Here is a 19,765-nt window from a genome sequence, read left to right as displayed (position 1 = left end):
TTGCAGAACGCAAGTCGATTGGGCGCCCTGTCCCGCATCCTGCGGGCAACACAGCGCGTAACCAAGGCCTGCATTGCTGCCAAGTTGAGGAGTCGAATCGGAATCGGCGCTCGTCCGAGCTAAACTTAGAGCTCTTCCACCTCGTTCTGCTGCTCCCAGGTTCCAGCCCAAAAATGAGTTGCGCGTGTTTGAGCGAGAAAAGTTCCTGTTGTTCCGCATCGTTGCGTAGGTGTCGTTTGTTGTGCTGAGATTGAAACTGGTTCTTCATACGTCCCCCGAAGTGTACAAGGTTGAACCTTGCGGGTCTCCCGTTGGCTCGGGACTGGCAAGTGTAATCCGTATTCTACTAGGAGTAACTAACTAGCGGAGGGGCATGTTTGACCACATCAGACAGTGTGGGCTTGGTGGAGATTCGCAAAATACGCACTGTATAGTTCGTACCTGCACCAAACAAGAGCCCGAAACGGCCTCGTCGAAGCTCGGATGGACAGTATGCGCACTGTCTCTGACGCCGGATTCGAATCACACTTGGGCTGCCCAATGAATGCCATCACCGCCCAATAACTGCTAAAGGCTGGGCGAGGACAAGTTGAACTCGGGATGGGTCGTCCGATTCCAGGCACGAACTCGTTAGTCGGTTCAAGCTTTTGCCAGTCCCCTAACGCGACCTCTTGCCATTTCCTTACTCGACTCGAAAGCACCGGAGAATATCCATTCCATTGCTCGCGGGCGTTTCGAAGGTCAACAACGGCAACCAAAAGTGTTAACAAAAGGGAAGGGCCCTGCTTGATCCCACCACCCATTCGACAAAGTCGACCAACAAACAGATCGCTCCCGAAGCTCTGCGCCGCAACCTGCCTACGGCACCGTGCAGTCGCAGTTACAGTTGCGCCCGGCTACCTCAGCCGCACTTCGCCATACCTTATTTTTTTTTTTTTTATTTCTTGGTTTCCTTTTAGGAGGCGGGGCGGCGCACCCTGACATGATCCATCATGCCGTCCTCTAAGGACCGCGAGGTCGATGTCCTCGACGATCGCCCGCGCGAGAAAATCCACCGATCCAAGTCCGAGCGCAAGGACAGAGACCGCGAGAGGGAAAAGGAGCGGAGGAGAGACCGGGACCGCGAAACCGACCGGGACAAGGACTCCTTCTTGTCGTCTTTGTCGTCTTCTCACCGCCACACGTACACCTCGTACCGGACGTCCAAGTCTCTGAAACTGAGGCCGACCGACAGCGAGACGCACTCTCGATCTCACCGACGACACAAGACGAAGGACATGGACAGGGACGAGCTCGAAGACGGGTCGGCCGCCTCCCGGTCCATGGTGGACCTGGTGCCGGAGCTGTCGCGGGGCCTGGGCAGCGAGCGGGGGAGCTTGCCGTATCCGTCCTTCAGCAGAGCTCACAGCAAGGAGGCGCTGCACAGCAAGGAGGACGTCTCTTCCTCGCCCGGTGCCCGGCGGCGGGACCCGCTCACACCAGACACGACGGACCTCGGCGGCGGCAGCGAGATGCGGCGGTCCATGTCGGTCGACTCGCCCTTCGCGGCCCGGAAGAGCTCGACGGCACGAAAGGACGCCCGCCAGGACGACCGGCCGCCGTCGCCACCCGAGACAGACGTTTCCGGTCAGAGGAAGAGACCCGAGTCTCCGGTGTCGGGGAAAGAAGGGGAGGCGCCCGAGAGGAGGCCGTCATCGAGGGGCTCGAGGGGCTCGTGGGTGTCGAGGTCCACGTCCAAGCACGAATCTAAATCGAGGGTCTCCAAGACCTCGAGCCAGGCGACCTTCGTCATGCGACCAGCATCTTCGGCCCGGGCGCCCCGTCGGGAGGACCATCGAGCGCCAGAGTCCGAGATCACTGATGCTTCTACTGTCGAACCGGGCCCCGCCGCAGCAGCTCCTCAGCAACGGAACGGGCCCGTAGCCCGCCCTGCGCCCACCGAGGCGGGGGATTACTCTCCCGAGTCAGCGATAGACGTTTCCCCTCAGACGCCGACGCACACACCTCAGTTCCCACCGCCGCCCATGATTCCCGAAGAGAAGAATCACTACTCGACATCCGACGTTCCTACCCCCTCCGCAACCCCCTTCACTCCCGCACCGCCTCCCCCGCCTCCTCCGCCCCCGCCCCCGACCTTCAACCTTCTGGAGGTGCCGCGGGTGGATTATCTCTTACAGAACGGTGGCCTGCCGCATCCAGTTCCCAAGACATTTCTCTCTGTGCTTCCGCGGCAGAACGGGACGCGGCCTTCCAACCCGCCCCTTCAGGGCGCCGAAACGCTCTTTGCGCCGTTTTTCAACCTCCTCAACCAGTATCAGACGGTGCTGTCCGGGCACGGTTCCATGGCCGTCGCGACAGGCCACCGGACCGTAGCCCGCCGCCTCCTGGACCGGTTAGAGAACGTCTTCTCCCGCGACCTCTGTCCGGACGGCTGCCCATGCATCATCTGCGAGCGGTCCGGGCAGCCTCGCAGGGGGCTCGGCTGGGGAGAGGTGCTCGAGCGCGTCAGCGGGAGGGTGGAGCTGCCGCCGTGGCCGCCGTTCGATTTCACCGTGCTCGGCTCCAAGGCGGTCGAAGAGCTGGCCGACGTCCCGCCCCGGCCGTCGTCACCGGTCAAGGTGGACCCCGACATTGCCGAGGAGTTCCGGGAGCACTACCTCCGCCAGACGAAGCGCGTCCGGGCCGCGGTCGACAAGTGGATGAGCAGCTGCGAGAAGACGGCGGCGGGGGCGGCGCCGCCGCCGCAGGACGTCGACGACGAGACGCTCGCCTTCGCCATCCTCACCAACCTCGAGCAGGAAGACCGGCCGTACTTCAACGCCCTCCTCGCGGGCTCGCGGGAGCTGCAGTCGCCCCTCCGCGCCCCGACCCCGGTCCGCCGGCCGCGCAACGACTTCATCGTCAGGATGGGCCTCTCGCTGCAGCGGCTGTACCGGCTGGCCCAGACCCCGCGCGACGCCGAGACGGCCGTCTACCTCGTCAAGCACCCGGGCGTCCACGACCTGCTCCACACCATCTCCGACATTAGCGCCTCCGAGTGGGAGATCCTCACCTCGGGCCGCTTCGACGGCTTCCTCTGGTCGGGCGCCGAGGACGACGGCGTCGTCGTGCCCGGCGAGAGCGTCTCGCGCATGGCCACCCCGGCGAGCGGCATCCTCCCGCAGCCGCCGTCGTCGGCGTCCCGCATGATGAGTCCCGGGGCCGCCCCGGGACGGCCCGTGTCGCGCAACGCGCCGGCGACGACAACAACCGCCTACTGTACCCCGTACTCGCGCGGCCCGACGCCGGCCTCGTTCGTCAGCGGCGTCTCGGCGGCGGCGTCGTCGTCGTCGGCGGCGGCCTACCCCTCCCGCTCGGCCGTGACGCACGACGAGGAGGTCGAGGTGGCCACGCTGGCGGAGCTCGAGCGCGAGATCTTCAACGGCATGGAGGCGCTCGAGGACGCCTTCGAGAAGCTGCACGAGAAGGCCATGGCCGTCCGCGAGGCCCTCCGCCGCCGCGGCGCCGCCCTCCAGATGAGCCTGCAGCAGCGCCGCCGCGCCGGCGTCATCGACGTCCTCCCCCTCAGCGGCTCCAGCGGCGCCTACGACCGCCCCGCCTGGGCCGACGAGGAGAGCGTCGACGGCGCCGACAGCGAGTGGGGCGGCGACGACCTCAGCGAGCTCGCCCCGGACGACTCGGCCAGCCAGGTCAGCAGCAACCGCCTGCGCCGGCCCAAGCGGCGGAGGGAGCGGGCCACCCCGGCGCCCATCGAGGAGGAGGACGAGCAGTGAGTTGGTGCGGGTTGAAGATGGCCCGGTTTATATATTCATGTATGAAAGTATGAAAGAGGGAAGAAGGGTTCAGGAGCGTGGGTTGTGCATGGTTATTAGTTATACAGGTCGGCAGAGACGCATGCGGGCAGGAAGGCAGGTAACTAATGGATCTCGTATGTCCAGCGCGATCCTTTTCTTTTCTTTTCTTTTCTTCCTTTTTTCCCTTCCTCTTCCTTCCTCTGCAACTTTGGGTTTTCTTATACTGGTCTTGCGTTGGGGTGTATTCTTCGGAGCGATGGCGATGGCGATGGCACTGGCAATGATCTGACGAGGCAAGGGCTTTCTATGATACCTGAACCTCCCTTGGAGGTTCAAGTCTTCGTTTTCCTTTCCCAAGGTCTCTTAGGCGCATAACTATGTTTAGGAGGGGTGAGCCGTTCACTCCTGCACCGCAGAACTAAAGTTAGTGCCTGAGCAACGGTTCGGATTTGGACACGAGAGCAGTTTCGTTATATCTCTATGTATATAAGTACGCAGGACGTCACTTATCCCACGTCGTATCAGGTCTGGTGGTGATGGTGATGGTGATGGTGATGGTGCTCTCGCCCCGGGCATCCCAATCTCCCATGAGTCTCCGTTGTTTGCTCGCGCCAAGGAGAGCCGATCCACCTTCCTTCCATTGGTGGTCCCAATAGTTATCGCATGCGGCTTAATTCCCGGCGGTCCGCGCCGTGGGCGGGCAGGGGTCGATGAAGCTGGTCACCAATCAGGGCGCGAAGCCTATCCCTTTTGGTTCAACCCCACAGGTCAGTTCTTCATCGACCCATATCTGTGGGCCGGATCAGAAGAGGCAGCAGCATGGGGCATAACCCATAACCTCGCGTCGCGACCTCATCTTGATTTTGGCGGTGATGGCCAGTTCAAACCTGCCTGCACTTTAGCTTTGTTGGAGCAACGGAGCCAGAGTTTCGTGGAAATTCTTCAGGGCACTGGACGATGGAGTCGTGCTCGGGGCCACGGCGCATACGATCAGTTGAGCGGATATGCGAATAACTAACTAATTACCCGATGAATCTGGGCGGTTGCCGGGGATCCGCCTGGGGAAAATGAACGGTGGGGATGTTTGCTTTCCTCTCAGGGGAATCTTGGCCGGGAATTTCTGAGCATGGGGTTGCATTTTTTTTTTTATTCTGGTTATTCTGTCGAGCAACGTACTTCGTGGCTTCCGTGTACACGGCCTTGAGCAATTCCAAATCGTAGACGGTATTCACGGCAAGCCCAACAAGCGGCAGTGACATGCTGTTTTGACTGACCCGTTGCGCCCGCGCCGACCGAGGCGGAAGCCAAGTCGGTCTTCCCTCACTTTTGGTGGTTGATCCTCGCCAAGGGGTTCTTAGCAACTGACCACCGCCCTCCTTGGGTATCTCCACCGCGAAAGCTTCCGAGCCAGCCGAGCCGTTGAAGGGGCGGGTGTCATTTCTACACCGTTGAAAACCAAGAAAGACACCTGGGACGTTAGCCAAACACGGGGTTCGAGGCCTCCCAATTTCCCCGGTAGTAGACCTTTCGAAGCGCCGTCGCAGCAAACAGAACTCCCTCGCTCGCCGTTTTGAGTAACGTTAGTAGGCTGAGAGTCGGGGGCCCGCCCTCCGTCTCAAACCTCGGACAGGTTCGCTCAGCAGAGCTGGGTTAGGGACGTGGTCACAGAGGTTTGACCTGCCCCCTCCCCTATTCATTTCGAGGAACGAAACGCACAATGAGGTTGTTGGCAGCGCCCTTGCCAACACATACCCGGACCGCCGACGAGACCGATTGTAACCCGGGTTTCCTTAGTCCAACTTGGGAGTTGATATAACCCCCCCTCCCGCGAGGCTTCGGCTCTGTTCAACATGGCGCCATGGAACCGCATTCGGCTCCCCATCTGGATCATTCTTTTCTCTCTCTTCTCCATAACAAGCCAGGCTCGCGAGGTCAACTATGCCTCTTCTCGCCAGTCCGCCCCCCCCCCCCCCCCCCCCCCCCCCCCCCCCCCCCCCCCCCCGCTCCGAGCACGAAGGAAATCTGACCCCAAAAAAGAGCAGCAGTCCCCGGGTTGTACACCGGCAACTTTGGTAATTGTTTGGCCGGCGAGAGCGTGCTGGAGGTTACCAGGTTTGACGTCGCCTACGATGCCGGCAATAGGACCCTCGTGTTGCGCCTCGATGGCACGAGCAGTGTCGAGGAACAGTCTGTCACGTGTAAGCATCACCGAGGGGCGGGTGGTTAAGCGCGTGCTGGAGTTCGGGGGGCTGACTGCCGGCAGTGCACCTGTCCATTGACGGATGTAAGGATCACTTTTCGTTGTTCCCGCGAACACAATCAAAGGGGCGGAGGGGCTGACAGGAACCACCAGATGGCGCCAACCGCTTCGTCATGGCCGTCGACCCGTGCAGTTTCAACATCAGCAGGTGAGCCGGAATGCATGCCGTGGCTCCGTCGTCCGGGGAAACCGAGACTGATTGTATGCAGCCTCTGTCCCCTGAGTGGAAAAAAACCCTTCTCTGCCAGGACGGTGCTCCCGGCTGGTGGCCAGCGCGTCGGAGAGCTGTCCGATTTTCCCTTTAACCTGCCGGACTATGAGGGCTCGGCGAAGCTACAGATGGTCGCCAGGTCTAACCAGGAAGTGATTGGGTGCGTTCAGGCCGCCATGACGAACGGCAGGACGCTGTCCCAGCCCGAGATCGTGGCGCCCGTCCTCGGCGTTTTCACGCTGGTGGCCATCGTCGCCTCCTTCGCGACGGCCGCATACGGCGTTAGCGTCCCGCACATGAGGATGCACCATGCTCATTCTCTCTCGGTCCTGGTCACGTTCGAGACCCTGCAGACAGTCTTCTTCACGGGGGCCCTCTCAGTCCACTGGCCGCCCATCTTGACCGCCTGGTGGTCCAACTTCGCCTGGTCCGCCGGCCTCATCTACATCCGGGGCATGGTCCGGTCCATCAACAAGTTTGCCGGGGTGGACGACAGCGCAACCCGGTTCTCGGGCAGCGGCGACTCCCCGCCCTGGCTCCTTGGGAGATCCTCGGCGGTCGATGGGGCGTCCGGAGGCGCGGGCAAGGGGCGTCCCGCCTACAACTCCAGTTTTCTTCACGACTATACCTGGTCCGGAAGCTTGGCGGCGCCCGGGCTGCCTCTCCCTGGCGGCACCTGGTCAGGGTTTCCTGCGACGCTCTCAGTCCTCGGCATCCCCGTCGCCGATGCGTTCATGATTGGGCTGATCTGGCTGCTGATAGCCATCGGGCTGGTCGCCTTGGCTACTGGGGGCTTCAAGACCATGCTCGAGGGGTTAGCGGCCACCGGTAGGATCAAGAAAGACCGGCTGCACTTGTTTCGCAGCCACTGGACCGGCTATCTCGGACATGCCATGCTGAGGACCCTCGTCGTCGCCTTCTTCATGCTCATGACGCTGGCGATGATGCAGCTGACGATTCGGATGACCGTCGGGCCCGTCGCTGTTGCCACGGTGGTGTTCATCCTCGCGCTAATCGGACTCATTGGCCTGGGTGCGAGCAGTTGCAAAGCTCGAACCCGGGACGGGAGGTTCCAGGTCACGTCAGACCCGGTGATCTGCTTCCGGAAAAAGACGTCTGGTAAGATCCCCGGTTTGCGGTCTGGGTATGGGTTGGTTCGGGAGAGCACCATCAAAACCCACGCCCTCGACGTCCAGCCAGTCTTCCGCATCCCTCTCTTCAAGATTCGCCACTCCAGTAACGACTCGGACCGGCCCGGCGTGCACTTGGACGAGCGCTTCGTGAAGAGATTCGGCTGGCTCACGGCGAGATACCGCCGCTCGCGATGGTGGTTCCTGGCATACCATGTCGGTTACCTGTTCTGTCGCGCCGCCTTCTTGGGGGGCGGATGGAAGACCCCACGCGTCCAGGTGTGCGGCGTTTTGGCAGTCGACGTTGTGAACTTTGTCGTTGCCGCCACCCTGTCACCCTTTGAAGGAGCTCGCAACACGGTCATGGGCGTCTGGATACTCGGCATCTGCAAGATAGTCACGGGCGGCGTGGCCACCGCCATGCTCTCAAACCCGGAGATTAAGCGCTCCAAAGCAGCCGAGCTCGGAATCGTGATAATCGCTGTCCAAGCCGTGGCCGTGGCCGCCCTGCTGGTGCTGATCGTCCTCAGCGCGGCCTCCTCCTTTCTGTCTTTGATGCGCAACCGTGAGGAAATGGAGCCCGACTGGCTCGAGCCGGTGCGGGTGGCCTACTTCACAAAGATGGAGAGGGAGGCCCGAGATGCGCGCTTCGTCAACGAGACGGATCCGCCTCCGCCTACGCCACGGTTCTCCGTCCTCTCGATCCGGCGTCGCCCCAAGATCGAGGACGAGGACGAGGACAACATGAACCCGGCTCCGTACGGACCGGAACATCAGCAGCAGGAGCAGGAGCAGGAGCAGGATCAGGAGCACGAGCAGGAGCAGGAGCAGGCGACGCCCGACGACGGCTCCGCGGACGACTCCCGATCGCGTGCCCGCCGCAGCCACGGCAGCCACAGCCGCGCGGGCAGCGTCAGCCCGCGGCTAAGCACGGGCAGCCTCCCGCCGGCAGCCCGGCCGTACCGCCTGTCGTGGTCGTCGAGGGAGCTTGGGGAGCTGGCGGCGGCGGGGGCGGGACCTAGCAGCCGTCCGGACAGCGTGCTGACCAAGCGGCTCAGCGGCGTCACCTGCGTGGTGGTCACCGACTGCGACGCGGCGGCGCCATCCAATGCGTCGTGGGTAGAACTGGAGTCAGCCAAGCCGCGGGACAGCACTTGCAGCTTGGGCACGCGCACGCCGTCGGCCAGTAGGTCGTCGAGCCCGGCCATCGGGAGGTCGCCGAGTCCTGGATTCGGGAGATCCTCGAGGGAGTATGTTGTCGGTGGTAGCTCGGCTCACGTTGATGGGAGGAGACCGCCTACGGCATTGCCTGAAGCCCCAGAGCCGCAAGAGTAAACCTTGTTTTCCTTATCCTTTCCTGTCCTTTCCTGTCCTTTTCCTTTTCTTTCCTGTCCTTTCCTTTCCTGTCCTGTCCTTCCCTCTCTTTTTCTTGATCAGTTGGTTGTCATCTAGCCGCCCTTTGTAATGATGTATAGACAATGGCGCCTCCATGCAGAGCCGTTTGCTTCTGTCTCGCCTTCGCATCTGCAAGGTCAGCTGCAGCTTTAATCCCTGGCAATATACGGCTTGCAGTGTGCATGTGCACTTACGGAATGCATCAAACACAATGTTGTACATACATACTAATACGTATCCATAGTGTACCCTCCGCAGTATAGTCGACATATTGCATCCTTTGTTCGTTCGGCTGGGTCCGATCATCGAGAAACCAAAGAAAACAGGACCGGCTCCTACACGACGGGCTGAGACCTCTGGCGTGTGTCCATCTTGGACTTACATCGGTGACAGTGACCTCTGAGTGAGTGAGTAAAAGGCGAAATACAGTAATCCGTGCACTACGGATAGGTAACCTCGCTCGGGAATAACGTGGTTTCCTCGGCTCCGGATCGGCATCAAAAGTTGTTGGCCTGCGTCATCCGTGCCTGCGTTCGCTGCAAGTTTCCCCGTGCCCCCGTTCTCAACTCCCGAACCCCTCCTTCCCCAACTTCCTGCCGAGCAACCCCACCTTGGGGTCCAATCCATCCCGCTGGGAAGCTTGACACACGGCCTACCCCATTTCCTTCTCGACCGTATGTAGACGTTGGTTAGGCGGTCTCCAGTCCTGCGCAGTAGTAGGCCGGCCCAATCCTTGTTAGCGGTAACTATTTAGAATAACGTATATTCCGTACATACCTGGGAGGCAAAAAGCCGGCCGGGCCATCTGCCGGGTGCTATTTTCCTTGTCCGAGTCGCTCGTTTAAAACACCCACACTCGGATGACCCTCTGAAGTCCCCATTATATCGTCGTGTTATCATCACTTGATCAAATCTTTCTAATCCAACGATTGGTCCTTTATCATCTATAGAGAGGAACATATCGTGTTACAGACGTGCAGCCCTGAGGACATAAGGTTAGGTCTGCAGTCAGCTCGCTCGCGACCTCCACCACCACAACTAACTACTACATCAGCAGATTCACGAATCAAGCGTTGTCGAGCCGCCACCCCCTCCTTTTTACCACCGCAATCCCCTCTACTTACTGCCAATCCCACAACCACCACCAACAGGCAAAGCAATTAAAGAGGGGAAAAAACATGAGTAGCGGAGAATCAGGCCAGACCTCCGCGCAGGCCCGAGGCGCGCCCCCGGCCCTGCTCGACCTGACCATCGACAACATCACGCCCAACACGATCCGCATCAACTCGCAGAGCGCCAACGCCCGCCTGACGTACCTGATGGCGCGGTTGGTGACACACCTGCACGACTTTGCCCGCGAGACGCGGCTGAGCACGGCCGAGTGGATGGCGGCGATCGAGTTCCTGATCAGCTGCGGAAAGATCTGCAGCGATGTGCGCAACGTATGTTTGTTCATTGTTGGTTTTTCTTACAAAAACCGTTACCTCTCTTCTCTACGATATAGGGCTGAAGATGAAGGTGTGTGACTAATCACGAGCGACAGGAGTTCATCCTGCTGTCCGACGTCCTCGGTCTGTCGCTGCTGGTCGACAACATCAACCACCCCAAACCGCCGGGCGGCACCGAGGGCTCCGTGCTCGGGCCCTTCCACACGCATGACGCGCCGGTGCTGCCCAATGGCGCGAGCATGACGTCGGACCCGGCGGGCGAGCCGATGCTGGCCGTGTGCACGGTCAAGGACACGCAGGGCCGGCCCATACCGGGCGTGACCATCGACATCTGGGAGACGGACAGCTCCGGCCACTACGACGTGCAGCACGCCGACCGCGATGGCCCCAGCGAGCGGTGCGTCATGGTCAGCGATGAGCAGGGGAGGTTCTGGTTCCGCGGAATCAAACCCGTGAGCTACCCGATCCCCCACGACGGCCCCGTGGGCAAGTTGCTGCAGATGTTGAATCGGCATTGTTGGCGGCCGGCACACGTGCATTTCATGTTTGCGAAAGAGGGCTGGGACCGTTTGATCACGTAAGTTCTGCTGTCCTCCCCATTCACAGAGATGCTCCGTTGGCCCCTCTGTGTACATTTGCTGACGGGTATCTCTATTTGTAGAGCCTTGTATCTCCGAGGTGACCCCTACGAGACGTCTGACGCCGTGTTTGGCGTCAAGAAGAGTCTGATAATCGACCTCGACAGGGTCGACAAGAAGACAGCCGAGGAGTACGGCGTAGAGGAGGGGATATGGCTGCTGAAGCACGACTTCGTGCTGACGACCCAGGAGGAGACGGAGCAGCTCAGAGACCAGCTGGCTACCGAAGCGTTGCAAAAGCTGGGATTGAACCTCAAGTTGGTTGATCACCTCCCGGTGCCTGATTTGGATTGAGAAAGCCTTGGGAATTCTAATCAGCGTTTTTGATGTTCCTCCTCTCAATGTTCGCTGCCGGTTGCTGTAGACTGCACCAGCTTCTGCACGTTGTCCCAGTAACCAGCAGCGCCACCATATTTGTCGACAACGGCCTGGATGTCCAAGTATGACTTTGTCTCGTAGCGTTTTCGGCCGATCAGAGCCGTGTTGCGGGTGCTCGGGATCCGAAGCATCTCCTGCTCGACCACCCAGCCGCAGTCTTTCGCAATGTCGGATACCCAGGCAACCAGTGACGAGTACGCCGAATGCGCCTTGGACTTATCCTTGGGTACTGGCGCACGGTACCTTGCTCCAGTAAGGTTGTGGCTGCAGCAGGGAATCGCAATGAAAGGACACTCCGAGATGGCCGCGATGATGGGGGTCCACGGCGTAAGTTCGTCCGCGTGGTTTGAGATGATGAAGGTGCCCTTGGGAAAGCGACCGTCACAGATGCGACTCTCATCCGAGGCATCACTCGACAGATCGGCAAGCCCTTGTCTACTGACAGGTGGCGGTAGCAAGACGAGCTCCCGCAAACTGTCCGCTTCCCCTGCGGGTGTCTGCAACTTGGTGCGGTACGTAGCCCACGACCTGCGCGAGCGAGCATCAAAACCCCATCCCTCAAAACCTTCCTGGTTAAGGATATAGACGAGGAGGCCGTTGCCACACCCAATGTCAACAAAGCCAGGGAAGGGGCCTTGGCCGTACATGTCAGTCCATAGCTCGATCAGGAAGGCTGCAATGCAGAGATCCTCGAAGACGTGCTTTTCTGGGTCCGTGGTCTCGGCCCAGCTCGTGATCAATCCTCGAGCGTACTTCTGCTTGAGCCGAGTGTACGTGTTCTGCACACGGGCCCGGGGCAGCACCTGGTCGTGGTGCACCCTCTTCTGGTAGCCCTCCAGCCGGCCCTTGCCGTGCTTGTGAATGACTTCGAGCAGACGGAGAGCCGTTCGCGTCAGCTTGACAACAGAACGGTCTTCGTCGCTAAAGAAGAGGTACGAGATGGATATAGAGCCGCGGGACTCCGCAGCATTCCATTCGTGCAGGAAGGCTATCCCCCGCACAGCGGGGTGGTAAAAGGGCATCTCGGATGCCGTCAACACATGGGGGAGGTAGACCACAAGGCTTCTCTCCGCTTGGGCGACATCATCATCCTCTAAACTCGGTGTACTTTTGTACATGAGGCATGTCTGATCGAGTGGTCGGTCCCTGAGCGTGTTCCTGGGAATAAGCCTTCGTATAATGCACCGCTGCAGCTGGAAGCCGACAAACTCGGGGCCGGGGACGCCGGGTGTGGTCTCGGCTTCGGATGGCGGGGTGCACGCCTGCGGCGGTTCGGCCGAGTGACGAAGGATATCGGCGCGGAAGAGCCACGAGGAGTTGATGTTGGGATTGTGGATCAGGTTGACCATGACATCGCCGAACATGGCAGGGCCGAATGAGCAAGGGTGGCGAAACAGCGGCCGCCATTCTGCTGCGCCTTGATCGCACGCCGCAGCCGTGGCGACGATGGCCGGGCTTGCATCAGCCGCCAATTCTTCGGGCTCAAATCTCATCCTTCGGACTCGACAACCGCAATGCGCCTCCAGAGGCAAAATCAGGTCTGGTAAAGCCGGCGGCCGGGGCGATGCGAAGGGAGGGGCAGTGGCCCAACTGGTGGGGATGCCATTGCAGGACCTGAGTTACGATTGCCGGTATCGTAACGCTGTGTAATGTTACCGACTTTTTTTGGAGCATGTTGAAGTCTAGAGGCTCCCAGACCAAGCCAAGATCTTGCACGGAAAGCAATGGAAGAACCTCAAATAGTATTCATGTAGAAGCGTAGTCCCGCTGCCAAATCACGCGACGGGAAGAGTCAGTGAGGGTCATGCCATTACACGTAGGCAGAACTGAACGGGTGACGCAGAGCTGTAATACGGGATGTTCCCTGGAAATTTTTATGTGTGTCTGTAATTCGTACATACATTACGAAGTACCGTTCAAGTCATTGCGAGGCAGCCAGCGCTCCAATCCAAGTCGAGATCGCTGATAACCAAGAGACCTGGCCGTTACCGCCACCAAAGACTCAGGTGGCCAGTGCCCCACGTTCATGCCTTGCGGCCTGATGCCGTCAGCCCCAGAGAGCTCCACATATGCTGTCTCTTCCCCTCACCTCTGGATTTCTATCGACTTCCTTCTTCCAACTACTTCGCCATCCGCAGCAGCATCACTTCTGAGCAAACGAAGTTTAAAAGGACCCCAGGCGCCCTCCTAACCTACTTTCAATCCCATAACACCCACTCCGCAAATCCACACAGCAGATCAGCGAGACACTACTACAGTCGTCGGTCGCTACACCCTTCGCCCCTCAAACACAAACCTTCTCCCACGTTCACCCCGTAAACTTCGAGTTTATGTCAGGCGAAACTGAAATCCAGAATCTCAAGATCCGCGGTATGTATTTCATGAATTCTCCCTTCGCGCATACTGCCTTCGCCGTTGTGGCATTTTCAAGAGCATTGTCGGTGTGACGTCTGAATTGAATCTGTTCCTGGGTGGGACCAGACCAATTCAGTTCCTGTACCGCCACGGCTGCGAAAGACCCCACATTCAGCCACCAGCGCGCGCAAAGTGTAATCGCTAACTTGGCTCGCGTTCAGACCCCTTCGCCGAAGCCGACGAGGACTCGGGGCAGACTGTTCAAACCCAAGAGTATATTCATATTCGCATCCAACGTACGTTTCCTCAATCGATACCCCGCCATTGTCCCACTGTCGCGTGACTATCCAATCGCCACCACAAAGCGGCTCTTCTCCGGATTGACGGGGACTGACAGATTGTTACAGAGCGTAATGGACGCAAGACCTTGACCACCGTGCAAGGTATCCCTAAAAAGTACGATCTCAAGAAGATCCTCAAGGTCATTAAGAAGGAGTTCGGTATGTTTGCGCATCTCTGCTGTCTCGTTGGATGCCGAATGACTGACTAATCCTGCCCCAGCCTGCAATGGCACCATCATCAGTGACACCGACTCCAAGGGCATGGGAGAGGTGATCCAGCTCCAGGGCGACCATCGGGCCAAGATCAGAGACTTTCTCATCGACGCAGAGGCGGGTCTGGGTCTCGACGAGAAGACCATCAAGGTGCGCATGACCAGCTGTGGTTGTTGACGGCCGTGTGCTAACTAGTGATAGGTTCACGGCTTCTAAACGGGCCTGTCTGCTGTGCCGCAATCCAGCGGCCCGGACTCCTTGAGAGAGACATCCGGGGCGGGGTTCTCATCACTAAGAGGTGGGACTCGGGATATCTGGGCGACTAAGGCTCTGGCCGACCAGGTCGCGCGGCACACATACATGATAGCCGGAAGCTGGAAGAAGGACTTCCTCTTTCCCTGAGCGAGAGCACGTCGAGGCTTTCATGTCTGGTGTTACGGACGGACGGACCATTTGCTTATCATCAGTCCGTCGGCTCTAGTTGATAGGACGACTGCAGCCTGCATGCCGCTCGTTTGAGTGTCTGCAGGTTACGTAGTTTCTAGCCAATGGATTGCGTTACGACGAAGAAGCATGAGCGTATGTCGAACCACGATGATACCTGCCGAATTCACTGTGCATGTTGATTGCGTGTCTGACATACGACAACTTGTACTACCGTAACTCCCAAATCCGCTGCGAATGCATGAGTCATCAACAAAAACATGTAACAAAACAGAACTGACCGCAGGGCACAAGCAACACCTAGAGAAGGCAATAGTCCCATTATAACGTAGAGAGCAACGGGGTGGGTATTAGAGCTCCCTCGTGATATCAGCGTACTCCATGATTCGCATAGCCAGCTTACAAGCCTCGTCAAAGACCCTCCGGACAAAGTTGAGCAGTGGGATGTCAGGATAGTCGGAGCGGTTGGAGTGCAGTTGCACGAGGAGCGCCACCATACTGACGAAGCTGGCGATGGAAAACACGCTGATCGACATGGACGTCTCCTTGCGTATGTTGATCTTGCGTTGGGTGATGTGGTAGAGAACTGTCAGGGTCTGTGCCATGGGAAAGTGGAAAGATCCGGTCAGTATTCGTGACGACTCGCGTAACGAAAGGGAGGGACGGGATAGCCCGTACCGTGGAGATCACAATCCAGGCCGGGAGGATGAGCCGCGGGTCCTCGAACCCGCCTGTGAGGTGGAGGACCCAGGAGGTCAGGTAGCCGTTTATGGCGTCGACGGTGAGCAGCCGGACGATGGTCGCTTGTGGCGTGTAGTGGAGCAGCCAGCGCGACATGAGGCAGTCTGTAAAGAAGAAGGAGAGGTAGCCTGATGCGCAGCACTGTGGCGTACGAGACTGGGTTAGTAGGTTACGGATTGTGCGTACACTGTGTGTGTGTGTGTGTGTGTGTGTGTGTGTGTGCAAGGGGATGTCCAAAAACAGGGGAAGGGAGACAGATGGTGGGCAGAGAAGGTCGACGCACCCATATTGTCGCGAGCAGGGCCTCAGTCAACCGCAGCCTGGCTTCGAATGCTGGGTTGTAACCCGATGAAGCCGATAGGAAATTCGCTCCTCCTCCTCCTCCTGCCGATCCTGCTGCTCCTTCTCCTGCTGTTGTTGTCGTTGTTGTCGTTGTTGCTCCCGCCAACCCCCCTGTCCTTCCTAGTTTGCTCAAGGCGCCGCCATCGAGGACCCTGTCGAGGTACATGAGGTGAAGCGTCGCCAGCAGTCGGAGGACGTTGGGCAGGCCAAACAGCACGCCTGGGCCGATGGAGGCCAGCCGACAGAGGAAGAGGATGGGATACCATTTCTTGGAGACGCCTAGTGCGACGGCAACGCGGGGTTGAAGGAGGGTAGACCGCACCGGGCCGCCGCCAGCATGGTCGGGGCCGGCTGCTGGGCAGGCTGCTGCATGTTGTGCTGCTGGTGTGGCGCCGCCTCCTCCGGTGCCCGGGTGATTGGGGGTTAGGGCGTGGGCGGCGACGTGGTCGTGGGCGGCGGCCTTGACGGGCAGGGAGGCTGGAGCCGTGGCTGCAGCGGGGCCCCGGGAGCGGGACTCGGAAAGGGAGCGCTTCGCAGTGTGGGTGCTACTGTGTCGATTATCCGCCCGCGGCTGGTCCGCGGTTGGCCTCGCGCGGTTGTACATCAATGTGCGTCTCCTCGCCCATGGAGCATGGAACCCATAATTGGCTGCCCGGGAAGGTCAAAAATCGGGAGGGAAAAATAGTAGGTGGTTTGATAAGGGTGCCGAGACGGTGAGTCGGTGCCGGCTGAAAATGGCGGCGCGCCCAGGGTTGATGGCGCTTTCCGGTTGAGGCCTCGTTTCGCAAGGCTGCTTCTTGCCATTCAAAGCCTGGCGGGGGTCACCCCGATAGCAAGCCCCCCGGGCGCAGGCTAAGTGCTCATTGGCCGGGGCCGATCTCTCTCGATTCTGCTCCACAATTTCTTTCTTTGCCTGTCCCATTGGGATTTTTGAGCTTCAAAGTCATCGCAGCGCGGGTTGTTGTTGTTGCAACGTCGAACCAGCACCTCGGCCGCGACGCACGCTGCCCCGCAAACGCATGCTCGGCAAGGGACACCCGCACCGACGACAACAAATCGGATAACGGGCGACCGGAGGCAGGGACTGGGATCCGAGCAGGAGGAAGTGTCTGGGGAAGGAAGCAGGGAGCGCAAGCGTCTTCGTCGACCTTCATCCGACATATCCGCACGCAGGCACACCATGTCGCCGTTACGGCTCGGCCTGCGCGCTCGGGAGTTGCTCCCGGTGAAGGGCGCGGGCCCGACGAGGTCAGTGCTGGTCTTGGCCAACTGTGCGGGCGTCCGTCGACCACGAGGCTTGCCTTCGGCCGCTTCATTTACGACATCTCAAGAGAAGAGTCGGATTCATCTCAACCGTCCAAGTATGGAAATTATGGCGCCTCGGGTTGGGCAGCATACTGCGCCCAAAGTCGAGACGTCCCAGAGGGTGGCGGCTATGTCGGCCGACACATTAGCAGAAACTCTCTCAGTAGTTTTGCCAGGTGCGTTGTTCGCTGACACCCGGAGTTTGAAGAAGAGCCTTGTCTGACTTGATACCCAATCTAATCAAGGGTCTTTCGTGCTCCCACCCCTGTCACAGTTTCCTGACTCCCTGGGCAAGAAGATCCGTTTCCTGAGCCAATGGATGTACATCAAGATTCAAGAGATGTTGACAAACGGCGCCGTGGTGTTTTCCTCAAAACCTAGCATCTTCAAGCGGGCTAGTTTTGAAGCAAAAAGGGGTAGCCTCATTCCTACCGCGAAGGCTCTCCACCGTGCCGTCGCCGAGGCCCTGGCAGCCGGCAACAAGAGCGCAATCGGCAAGATCTGCACGAGGGACTACGCCGGCCCCTTGCTCGCCAGTATCGATGCCCGGCCCAGAGGGCACCGTTACAGCTGGGAGCTGGTCAAGTATACCAACAAACTGTTCTACCCGTCACTCAAGTCCCACCGGATATCGCCCATCTCGACCGAGCGCGAATCCCCGCTCATCAGGCAAGCCATCGTGGCCATCTCGAGCAAGCAACGGGTGGTTGTCTACAACGCCAAGGGCGAAGTCGTTCCGGGCAGCGAAAGGGAGATGGACGTTGTGGAAAACGTGGCGATTGCCTGCGTTATCGATCCGAAACGGGGTTGGAAGCAATCAAAATGGCGTTATCTCGGCACCATCAAGCCGACGACACTGGAGTCGTGGCAGGAGGAGAGGGCCATGGTGTCTCGTCGGCTTCTCGGAAACTGAGCCTCATGGCGTCAAGGACGTGGTGGTACATGTTCAAACGGGAGACAGACGATGTACGATGGGCATATGGCCGTGTACAATATGTGTACATACCTACAACACTTTGAACGCAACACCCCTTGTGAGAGAGAACATTCGGCGTAAAGGTTGGAAAGCATTGGTGCATGTTTGTTTATTCATGACTAAGAGTGGGAGTATCCCGTCTTTGATCACGAGACCTAGCGGGCTCGGAACCCCTCCAACTCATCATCTCTGGCAATGAGAACAGCAGACCGGGTGTCCGTGACCGTTCCCCATCACGGGAACACGCGACCAGACTGTCAGCCACATCTTTTTGGCATTCAGAAGATGCATCCTGTACCGGGGAGGTCTGTTGCTCCGTCTCACTAACCTAACCAGTGGCGGGCGCCCGAACCTGACTCTTCCTCAATCCTTCTCTCTCGTGCCTCGGATTAAATCGGGAAAGACTGCTTGCCGTCATGGTAAACTCAGTCGAGTCTGTGGACTAGGGTCTCTCAGGCAGTCGCGCTCAGCAACCGCTGAAGGAACTATGTTAGGTAGCGGTTATGGTTCAAGTTACCACATGGAGGAGCATGGCTGTTATGTCCTTATAAGTAACATATAGTCTACAGACTCGACGGATCACAAGGATTCCCATCGGGACAAGGTCATAGAAGGTCAAGAGGCACAGCGCCCATCGAGCACTGCGGGATCCATTGCCACATCAATATCCTAGAGGGCGCCGAACTACCCAAGCAACAAGCACTAAAGTTGCGAAGCCCGGGGAATGTGCAGTGCTCTATGACAACCTTCGATCGAACGGTGGCCACCCCTTTCCATCACCGCCCACTTCCAGGCTGGGTTTCTAGAAGAACTTGCCAGTGGTCTTGGCGAGACCAGGAGCATCCGAAGAGACTTCGGTGTTGTCGTCCCAGGTACCGCCGTCCCTCCCAGCCTCGGGGTCAACGAGCTGCGGCCCGCTAACAGCTACGGGGCGATCGAGAGCGTCGAACCTCTGTCCCCTGAGCCGAGCGCTGACGTACTGGATGGCCAGCCGCAGGCCCAGCGCGCCGAATCCCCAGAGCAGGCCTCCGACGGGAGCCGCGACGAAGGCGCCAAAGGCGCCCCAGTCGGCCGTGTACAGGCCCTGCTCCAGCAACATCAGCTCGGCGCCCAGCTGCGCGTCGCCGTAGTAGACGGTGCCGAACAAGAAGACGGTAAACAGGCCGCCCAGGCCGCCCACGACCACCTCGAACCCCCTCCACCAGTAACAGGCATCCGACAGCCCGATGACCAGCACGGGGATGGTGGCGGCCGAGACGAGGTCCGAGATGAGATAAATCTGCAGGATGGACGGCGCGCGAATCGCGATCACCACGACGGGGATCATGATGAGCACGACGCCGGCCCGGATCCACCAGATGTTCAGCCGGTTCCGGAACAGGTCGTTGGACGCCGACGTGACCATGGCCGACTGGAGCGAGTCGAAGGCGGCGGTGCTGAGGGTGACGGACATGACGACGACGACGCCGACGACCCAGCCGGGCAGCTGCGTGAGCAGCGCGAAGAAGGCGACGGAGCCGTCGACGGGCGCGTCCTCGGGCCCCGGCCAGACGCCGGCCCAGGCGGCGATCAGGCCCGTCGAGCCGACCAGGGTGATGATGACGAGCGTCGCGACGAAGGCGCCGGTGATGCCGAGCCAGAGGTCGCGGTCGGTCTTGGCGGAGAAGGTGCGGAGCCAGAAACTAGACTGCGGGAGCGTAAACATTCGGCTTAGTTTGTGCCATTTTGGGGAAGGATACGGAATGGGTCAAGAGGTGTTTTTTTTTTTTTTTTTTTTTTTTTTTTTTTTTTTTT

The 19,765-nt window shown here is 59.3% G+C and overlaps 9 protein-coding genes across 9 annotated transcripts in view; 6 read left to right on the top strand and 3 right to left on the bottom strand.

The window, feature by feature from the left end:
• Positions 1-992: 992 nt before the first annotated feature.
• On the top strand, positions 993-3,773 carry P884DRAFT_274659 (uncharacterized protein; the record flags this gene model as incomplete). The annotated part of the gene is made up of 3 exons (XM_069442752.1): positions 993-3,122; positions 3,165-3,265; positions 3,302-3,773. 3 exons carry the CDS (start codon positions 993-995, stop codon positions 3,771-3,773), a joined length of 2,703 nt encoding a protein of 900 aa, XP_069300949.1.
• On the top strand, positions 3,606-4,312 carry P884DRAFT_254552 (uncharacterized protein; the record flags this gene model as incomplete). The annotated part of the gene is made up of 1 exon (XM_069440900.1): positions 3,606-4,312. A coding segment is annotated over exon 1 (268 nt), but the record flags the coding sequence as incomplete, so codon positions are not given.
• Positions 4,313-5,644: 1,332 nt separating this feature from the next.
• On the top strand, positions 5,645-8,830 carry P884DRAFT_282321 (uncharacterized protein; the record flags this gene model as incomplete). Its single annotated transcript, XM_069443593.1, has 6 exons — positions 5,645-5,748; positions 5,832-5,992; positions 6,058-6,078; positions 6,148-6,202; positions 6,264-6,425; positions 6,456-8,830. 6 exons carry the CDS (start codon positions 5,645-5,647, stop codon positions 8,728-8,730), a joined length of 2,778 nt encoding a protein of 925 aa, XP_069300947.1. The 3' UTR covers positions 8,731-8,830.
• A 1,138-nt stretch (positions 8,831-9,968) lies between these two features.
• On the top strand, positions 9,969-11,196 carry P884DRAFT_235881 (dioxygenase-like protein; the record flags this gene model as incomplete). Its single annotated transcript, XM_069439970.1, has 3 exons — positions 9,969-10,232; positions 10,334-10,815; positions 10,900-11,196. The coding sequence occupies 3 exons, from the start codon at positions 9,969-9,971 to the stop codon at positions 11,168-11,170; spliced, it is 1,017 nt and encodes a 338-aa protein (XP_069300946.1). The 3' UTR covers positions 11,171-11,196.
• Positions 11,197-11,209: 13 nt separating this feature from the next.
• Positions 11,210-12,731, bottom strand: P884DRAFT_254548 (uncharacterized protein). The gene has a single exon (XM_069440899.1). It carries the CDS (start codon positions 12,616-12,618, stop codon positions 11,215-11,217), a length of 1,404 nt encoding a protein of 467 aa, XP_069300945.1. The 5' UTR covers positions 12,619-12,731; the 3' UTR covers positions 11,210-11,214.
• Positions 12,732-13,311: 580 nt separating this feature from the next.
• Positions 13,312-14,767, top strand: P884DRAFT_289292 (translation initiation factor SUI1). Its single transcript, XM_069443989.1, has 5 exons — positions 13,312-13,624; positions 13,831-13,905; positions 14,017-14,109; positions 14,171-14,313; positions 14,365-14,767. The coding sequence occupies exons 1-5, from the start codon at positions 13,585-13,587 to the stop codon at positions 14,377-14,379; spliced, it is 366 nt and encodes a 121-aa protein (XP_069300944.1). The 5' UTR covers positions 13,312-13,584; the 3' UTR covers positions 14,380-14,767.
• On the bottom strand, positions 14,768-16,429 carry P884DRAFT_326807 (N-glycosylation protein-domain-containing protein). The gene is made up of 3 exons (XM_069445497.1): positions 15,632-16,429; positions 15,286-15,489; positions 14,768-15,203 (listed from the first exon to the last, which is right to left on the bottom strand). The coding sequence occupies exons 1-3, from the start codon at positions 16,292-16,294 to the stop codon at positions 14,958-14,960; spliced, it is 1,113 nt and encodes a 370-aa protein (XP_069300943.1). The 5' UTR covers positions 16,295-16,429; the 3' UTR covers positions 14,768-14,957.
• A 441-nt stretch (positions 16,430-16,870) lies between these two features.
• P884DRAFT_192147 (uncharacterized protein) lies at positions 16,871-17,908 on the top strand (the record flags this gene model as incomplete). Its single annotated transcript, XM_069437655.1, has 2 exons — positions 16,871-17,171; positions 17,241-17,908. 2 exons carry the CDS (start codon positions 16,871-16,873, stop codon positions 17,906-17,908), a joined length of 969 nt encoding a protein of 322 aa, XP_069300942.1.
• Positions 17,909-18,471: 563 nt separating this feature from the next.
• P884DRAFT_48496 (uncharacterized protein) overlaps positions 18,472-19,765 on the bottom strand; it is a 2,366-nt gene continuing 1,072 nt past the window's right edge. The window contains exon 3 of the mRNA XM_069445921.1: positions 18,472-19,658. Within this exon, the coding sequence (XP_069300941.1) occupies positions 18,774-19,658 (885 nt within the window). The 3' untranslated portion in view covers positions 18,472-18,773. The remainder of the gene's footprint in view (positions 19,659-19,765) is intronic.

This window comes from Thermothelomyces heterothallicus (genome assembly GCF_042370625.1).
Source record: "Thermothelomyces heterothallicus CBS 202.75 unplaced genomic scaffold P884_scaffold_2, whole genome shotgun sequence".
NCBI lineage: Eukaryota > Fungi > Ascomycota > Sordariomycetes > Sordariales > Chaetomiaceae > Thermothelomyces > Thermothelomyces heterothallicus.
This window is presented reverse-complemented; position numbering and strand designations above follow the sequence as displayed.

Excerpts from the sequence above, each read along its gene's own strand:
- P884DRAFT_326807 (XM_069445497.1), bottom strand. The coding sequence starts at position 16,294 with ATGTACAACCGCGCGAGGCCAACCGCGGACCAGCCGCGGGCGGATAAT. Across the intron at positions 15,490-15,631 it reads CCCTGCTCGCGACAATATGG|TGCTGCGCATCAGGCTACCT; the intron begins GTGCGTCGACCT and ends CGTACGCCACAG. Across the intron at positions 15,204-15,285 it reads CCTGGATTGTGATCTCCACG|ACCCTGACAGTTCTCTACCA; the intron begins GTACGGGCTATC and ends CCCATGGCACAG.
- P884DRAFT_289292 (XM_069443989.1), top strand. The coding sequence starts at position 13,585 with ATGTCAGGCGAAACTGAAATCCAGAATCTCAAGATCCGCG. Across the intron at positions 13,625-13,830 it reads CCAGAATCTCAAGATCCGCG|ACCCCTTCGCCGAAGCCGAC; the intron begins GTATGTATTTCA and ends GCTCGCGTTCAG. Across the intron at positions 14,110-14,170 it reads GGTCATTAAGAAGGAGTTCG|CCTGCAATGGCACCATCATC; the intron begins GTATGTTTGCGC and ends ATCCTGCCCCAG.
- P884DRAFT_254548 (XM_069440899.1), bottom strand. The coding sequence starts at position 12,618 with ATGTTCGGCGATGTCATGGTCAACCTGATCCACAATCCCAACATCAAC.